Source organism: Peromyscus eremicus, chromosome 8b (genome assembly GCF_949786415.1).
Source record: "Peromyscus eremicus chromosome 8b, PerEre_H2_v1, whole genome shotgun sequence".
In the NCBI taxonomy this organism is placed as follows: domain Eukaryota; kingdom Metazoa; phylum Chordata; class Mammalia; order Rodentia; family Cricetidae; genus Peromyscus; species Peromyscus eremicus.
Genome location: NC_081424.1, coordinates 54,284,667 through 54,291,450, shown reverse-complemented (window position 1 = coordinate 54,291,450; position 6,784 = coordinate 54,284,667). Strand labels below are relative to the sequence as shown.

The window sequence follows — 6,784 nt, the reverse complement described above, 5'->3', positions numbered from 1 at the left end:
AGACCGGGGCCGTGACCGGAGTGAGACCCGGCAACCCCACCCACGAACGGCCTGGTGGCCGCCGCCTCCACCACGTGGAGTTGCATTTGCTCGACTCCGCTCAGGACAGCGCGGAGCACCAGCACTGTCCCTCTCCGCGCTCGCCCGCTGCACCCGACTCGGCGGAGTCGTGAGCCGGGGGCGCGCGGAGGGAGGTCCCGGGGCCCGTCCCGTCCCGTCCGGTCCGGTCCCGAGCCCGCCGGGCCGCGGCCATCTTGGCGGGCGCACCGCGGGTCGTGCGAGCCTGCCGAGGGGAAGGGGCGCGGCCCCGGGACCCCGCCCTGCTCGGTGCACCGCCACGTGCGCTCCCCGGAGGGGCGGACCACCCGTGCACGGATATGGGGTCCCCACGCGTGGGGGGCAAGGGGGAAGAGTGGAGCTCAAGCCACTGTACGACCCTCTGCCCTGGGGCGGGAGTGGGGAGGAGGTTCCTTCCCGAAGCCGAGGCGCAGCGCGGGCCGCGTAGACACGCCCCCTCCCGGCCGCTCCCAGTTTGTGATGAAAAAAAAAGGGGGGAAAAAATGTTTCTCAAAAAAAAAAAAAAAAAAAAGTCCCGCGGTTGCGGTTTCAGCTCTGGGGCAACGGTTGCTACACGAAGTGAAACTCGCCGGTGCTCGGCCCCGCTCCCCGCGCGCCCCCGCGCCCCGCCCCGCCCCGCGCCGGGCTGGGCGGTGACTCACCCGGCGCCGCCCGGCCGGTTCTTAAGCTCGGGGCTGCGGGGCGCGCTCAGGGCTTCCCTCCGCCTGCCAGCTCCGGACGCCTCTCAGCTGCCGCTTGCACAGCCGACTTTCCCGAGGACCCACGCAGCCACCAGCCAGCCAAAATGCCCAAGCCAGTAAGTCGTCGCTGTCGAGGAGCAGGGGGGCGTGCACCAGGCTGGCTTCCCCCGGGGAGTCACCTTGCAGGGGCTGCTGCGAGGCAGTTCTTTTTTTTTTCTGGTGAAGGGCGCCGGCTGCCCTCTCAGTACCTGTTGACGCCTTTGTGGCAGTCTTTAGTCCCCTTTGCCAGTGTTTTTGGGTCGCTGGCTCCCCCCAACCCTCTCCTGGGTCTTCTGGCTGCTTGAAAAGTGTCTGCTAATGTAACTTGGAAGTTTCTTAACTAGTGCAGATCGCACGGAGACTGGGTGGCTTCTTATGACCTACACCTGCCCGCCCAGTTCCTCCGAGCGACCGAAACCACTTGCAACCCACACCTTCCTGGGCGATTTGAAGGGCATTTGAGAGAAGGGAGGCTCTGTGCCTGGGGTAGCCTGGTCTCAGCCCTTTCTGGAGAGGCGCGGCCGGGCTAAGCAGGGTTTTTGCTGGTTGCAGCAGGATCCCTATCTCGGAGAGGGTCAGCCATGGACCTGAATTGCAGATGAGGCAGTCCCAGAGGCTTGATAAGGAGGTTCAATGGGCCCTGGTCGTGAACTTGGGGCTAATTAACGTGCTGCGTGCTTGCCTCTCCGTTCTTGAATCTGATTGTGTTGAGATTGCTGGCGGGACGAGGTTGGGGGGTGGGGAGAAACAACTGAAAAGCAGGTCCTCAGCGTAATATATTCTACCTGCCTTAACACGGGGGGGGGGGGGGGCGCGGGGGGTGACTGGATAGAGGGAGAGTTTTATATCTATATTTTTTTTTAGTTGAGATGAAGAAAATAATCAAGATTAATAAAAACCACAAAGATGAGGAAATTATTCCTTCTCTGTTTTTACTACTTTTACCTTTTATGTTCTCTGAAAGGAGGGTCTTCCCTAGAAATCTTATTACTCTTAAAATGATAATAGATCCAGACATCAATATAATTTTTGGTCTGAGTAATTCATGAGAGAGTATTTTGACCCTACGCAAAATGCATTTCAAACTCAAAAGTGACTCATCCGCACAGTGCCTGTGGTATAAAACTGGCCCAGGATGTCTTGCTCAGGCGCCGCGCGGATGCTGGGGGGTGGTCAGTACATTAGTTCCGGGTGTGGTTTTCTTGATTTCATTGAAACACACAGAGATAATGCCCAGAAAAAAAAAAAAAAAAAGCCAGGCGCCTGTTCCCAGTCGCTCCTTTTTCTTCTCTCTTTACAAACTGTAGTTTCTCTTTTCTTCGTTTTATTTTCTTAATTATAAGATATACCTAGCATATAATTTATCTTTATAACTAGTTTTAAATGTGTAGGTGAGTGGCATTAAATATATAGTTAATCAACCGTCACCGTCCATTTTTCCAACATCACTCACGGTTTTACACCGCAACAGTCTCCCTTTCCCAAGACCCGGCAATCACTGTACTGTTCTACCTCTGGGAATTGAGTGTTCTGGGGACCTTATTGTGGGTGGAATCTTGTTATTTGTCCTGTCTCGTTTCCATGAAGATAAAGTGTTCATAATTCCAGACACTGCACTGTGTCAAAACTGCGTCATTTTTATGGTTCTCTCTTTGTCCCTCTCTTTTAAATGGCTGGTGTGTTTCAATTCTGTCCTGGTTTAAAGGTCTCCTGTGGTAAGAACCTCTACTTCTGAAGAGGTAGAGAGTCGATCAGCTGTCCAGTAAGCTGTGTGCCGATCAGCTTCAGTAACAGACTAACTTTTTTGAAGTCTCTGTTCCACAAAAGCCAGAGTTAACAATTTCCAGACTGCTGAGAGGGCTTCTTCCAGGTGCAAGGTGCACGCTTGCTGAAGGAAATCCCTTCCTGTCCCTTTGCAGCTGGGGGGGTAGGATGTTAGGGATGGACCGTTGATAGTGGCCATCTCTAAGGCTGTTAATGAGAAACCAGGTTTGTTAGTTTAGTTTATTGTTGTGGGGGTGGGGTTTGTTTATTTCCTGCCTGGGTAAATGTTAAATGAAGCATCCACCAGCAAACTGTAGGTATGTCCTTTAAACAAAAGGTTATTGATTGTATTTAAGCCTGAAAGGAGCCTTTGCTTGGGTGGCTTCAGTGAGACCGGACGCTCCACTGTTCTAAGAGGCGACTGAAGTCAACAGAAGACACATCTGAAGTAGTTGGTTTCCACCTTCCACGTGGTGGTTGAGTTCTTCTCCAGACTGAGCCAGCTTTGTTCATAAGAGAGTGCACATGACATGATAGTTAGACCCTGCTTGTTAAAAGGTTGGATGTTTGTTTATTCACTCAGCAGGCAGGGTGCCTGGCACAGAGGTCAACGTGGTCCTTTTCCTGTGGAGATTCACAGTCTGGTTCTCCAACTGAGACACAGACCAGAGCTTGGCGCTCCCGTACCGTGTTTTCAAAGAGGGAAAGATTCCCCAGTAAAGCGCAACAGTTAAGACAGCCTCTGGGTGGGGTGAGGCGCAGGGGAAACCTGTGATCCCCTGAAGAGGACCAAATTTTGACTGAATCCTGCTTGGAAGGCTTTTGGGGAGGGGGCTGGTATTCAAGGAAGGACAGCTGTGTCCTGTTGTCTGCTCTTGGGTTTTCCATGGTCACTTTGGAGCTCTGTCTGTTAGGACTGGTGGACTTCCAAGTAAGGCAGTCCGGTGCTCTGGAGTACACCTGGGCCTCTGCTCGCCTGCTGTCAGGACTGGATGCTGTGTGGTCTCCTTGGAGACCCAGGTGGGGTTGGGGTGAGGAGCCGCTTCAGGAAGCAGTTGTTGCACAGTCTTTTCAGGCAGGGTAGCCCGGGAGGGAGCTCCTCTCTTTCCTTCCCTTCTCTCTGTTCTCCCCAGCCTGCTATCCTGGTCTGGTGGGAAGCTGCCGGCTAGTCTCAGAGAAGGGTGTTGCCTTTCAAGCCACCATCTCAGATATCTCAGAGCTTCAAGGGGAACTGCCTCTCTGTGGCACCAAGATGCCTTAACCAGGCTCGAGTCCAAAGTGGTGGTATTGACCTTTCTAATGGAGAAGGTTTACCCTTTGTGTGACCTCGAAAGTGTGTTTGAATATCTATTGTGAACTAAAACTTTCTGTTTGGCCCTACTGCTAGGAGCTGAACCCAGGGCTTCATGCATGCTCCAAGATAATTTCTGAGACAACCTTTACCTCTTTGGGAATATTGCTTTTCACTTGATATTTTAACAGGGACAGATTTTTAATGAATATACCGGTAGGCTTTAAGTGCATATGTGCGTGCATGCACACACCCCTTCATTGAGAAGAGCACATGCATGCTGCTCCCTACCCCCATCCCTTTCACCCAGGACAGATGGTGAATTAGGTAGCTAAGGTTTTGGCATGGGGCAGTGAGAAATGCTGGCTAGGGTTACCGATCTGCCGTCATCACACAATAAGGCGTGATGAATATTTATAGCTCATCCAGGAGTTCAACAGACGTTTGCTAAGTTCCTGGGAGGTGTTGAGGCGCTGGATGGCAGACACAGACGTAACCCCTGTTATTGGGATTCATAGTCTGGTTTCGGGGCAGGCAGTAATCACAGGAAATGCTGAGCTGTGACTCTGGCAGTTGTGGGAAGGAGTGCTGAGCAGTGAGGAGCAGAGGGGGTACCGAATGGGGGTAAGCACGCACCCTGGCCCGGAAGTGGGAGGAATTAGGGTTCCAGTTGGAGCCTGGTTGCTGTGCCTTGTCAGCCATGCTCTGGCATTTTAATCTTGACTCAGGTTTTGACCTTCTGGCCGGAGCCACATGGTGAGTGGCATAAGAGAGTGTGGCAGCCTGGACCAGGGGAGGAAAAAGTGGAAAGCATTGTTGGTAGCTTTGGATACACAGGACCACAAGGGCTGGGTCAGGTGGTTCTGACTTGCACAGATGAATGCGTGCTGGGAAAACCAATGATTGGACGTTTGAGAACTTGCTTTTGTATGTGTTAATAAAGGTGAAAGAAAAACAAGTTTTATTTTTTTTAAAGTCTGACCTCGACCTTATATTGCCATTTTGGACTCTGGCTTGTGACTGAGGTGGGAAAGGGGCTTAGTAGGGTGGGCCTCTAACTCTAGCTAGCTCTGATGCAAGGTGATGCAAGCCAATGATTTGGCTTCTCTCTACATGGGGTCCAGGAGCAGAGCTTAGTTTGGCAGGGGCTCTTTGTTTTTGGGGGTGGTGGTGGGGGGAGGAGCCCTTATCCCTGTGAGACTGCCCCTTTCTCTCCTTATTCCTTCCCCACTGGTCTCTGTCGGTAAACCATAACATTGCGATTTCTCAACAAAAGTTAGTAGACTAACTTGATTTCTAGCTAGGGAGAAGAAGACAGCACCACCTAGTGAGTTGTCATTCTTAGTGTTTGAGACCGAGACTTTTGTGACTCTTTGGCCATCCCTAGTGTGGCTCAGTGTGCTGGGTCTCCTTAGTCATTGGATGAGTCCACTGTCCTGTATGAAACAGCTAAATTTCACAGTTTGCTTCCAAAATCACGAAAACATACTGAGTTTTCTTTCTTTTCAGCATTAACTACACGTGGACTTCCCATTGATTCTTAATTAGTTTTTTTTTTTAAAAAAATAATTTATTTAACTTTATTTTATGTGCATGAAGGAATCAGATCCCCTGGAACTGGAAATGCAGACAGCTGTGAGCTGTCATGTGGGTGCTGGGAATTGAACCCAGGTCCTCTGGAAGAGTAGCCAGTGCTCTTAACCACTAAGCCATCTCTCCAGCCCCTCTTAATTAGTTTTTAATTTGCGCTATCACTATTGAAATATGAAGTGCTTGCGGAAGAGCCCAGAGATCTATCTTGTCATCTTCCCTAACATGCTTCCCCGCCATAGCTGTTGGCCCCGGAGTAAAGACGGTATTTTAGATGTTGGTGGAGAGTTCTCTTGTAGCTCAGGCTGCCTAGAACTCACTTTGTAGCTGAGGATGACCTTGAATTTCTGCTCTTCCAGGTACTGACTGGGGTTTCAGGTTTGTGCTATCACACCCAGTGTATGCTGTGCTGGGATCAAACCCAGCGGTCTGTGCGCACTAGGCAATCACTCTGCCAACTGAGCTATATCCCCAGCCCAAGAGTTTTATAAATAACCACAGTAGGGCTGGAGAGATGGCTCAGTGGTGAAGAGCACTTGCTGCTCTTGCAGAGGACCTGGGCTTGGTTCCCAGCACCCAACATGGTAGGAAATGTGACAGCCTCTTCTGGACCCCCCGGGTACTGTATGATATGCAGGCTCATACATATATAAAAGAAAGTTAAAGGACCAAACAAAACCATTCTGTTACACTGTGACTTAGAAACTTTTGACTAAGATATTCAACAGATGGCTAATGTACATTATTTTCTAATAAAATGCAGAGAACCACAAAAACCTCAACTATACTGCTTGCTCTTAGACAAGACATTTAGCATCCATAGAACTCCGTTTGTCATCTTGAGTAAAAAAGGATTTAAGTGCAGAAGGTCTACTGAGGATACAGTGAGGCAAGACTTGTATCTGCGGAGTTCAAACAGCTAATCTCACATACTCCAAGCTTTGTGGCTCTTAGGTCCACTTCTGGGTGTAGACGGTCAGTGAAAAGTGGAGCTCTTGGTCAAGCTTGTCCATGACTTCACAGGGAAGAGCCGCAGGAAATGTTCAGTCAAAAAGCCGAACCCCCTGTCTCTCACATCGCCTGTTATCAGAATCCCCTGAGATTTCGGGTTCCTGGGTGTGGTGAGTTGTCGGGTACCACTGTGGGCCTGGTACAGGGGCTTTGCCTGGGAGAAGTTCTAATGGAGAAGGTGAATGTGGGCAAAGGTCATACACGGTGAGGTAGGAGAGTGACCAGGAGCACACGGGGCCAGGGTCCCCCCCCCCCTGGCCAGTTGCTAGGGGGCAGATAAGGGATCCGGGTTGAGGGCCGAGAACATTTCTGGCCTCAGGCTGGTTCCATT

General features: G+C 51.0%; 1 protein-coding gene across 1 annotated transcript in view; it reads left to right on the top strand.

Annotated features, from left to right (window-relative positions):
• Positions 1-740: 740 nt before the first annotated feature.
• Ezr (ezrin) overlaps positions 741-6,784 on the top strand; it is a 43,125-nt gene continuing 37,081 nt past the window's right edge. Inside the window, exon 1 of the mRNA XM_059272823.1 lies at positions 741-874. Within this exon, the coding sequence (XP_059128806.1) occupies positions 863-874 (12 nt within the window). The 5' untranslated portion in view covers positions 741-862. The remainder of the gene's footprint in view (positions 875-6,784) is intronic.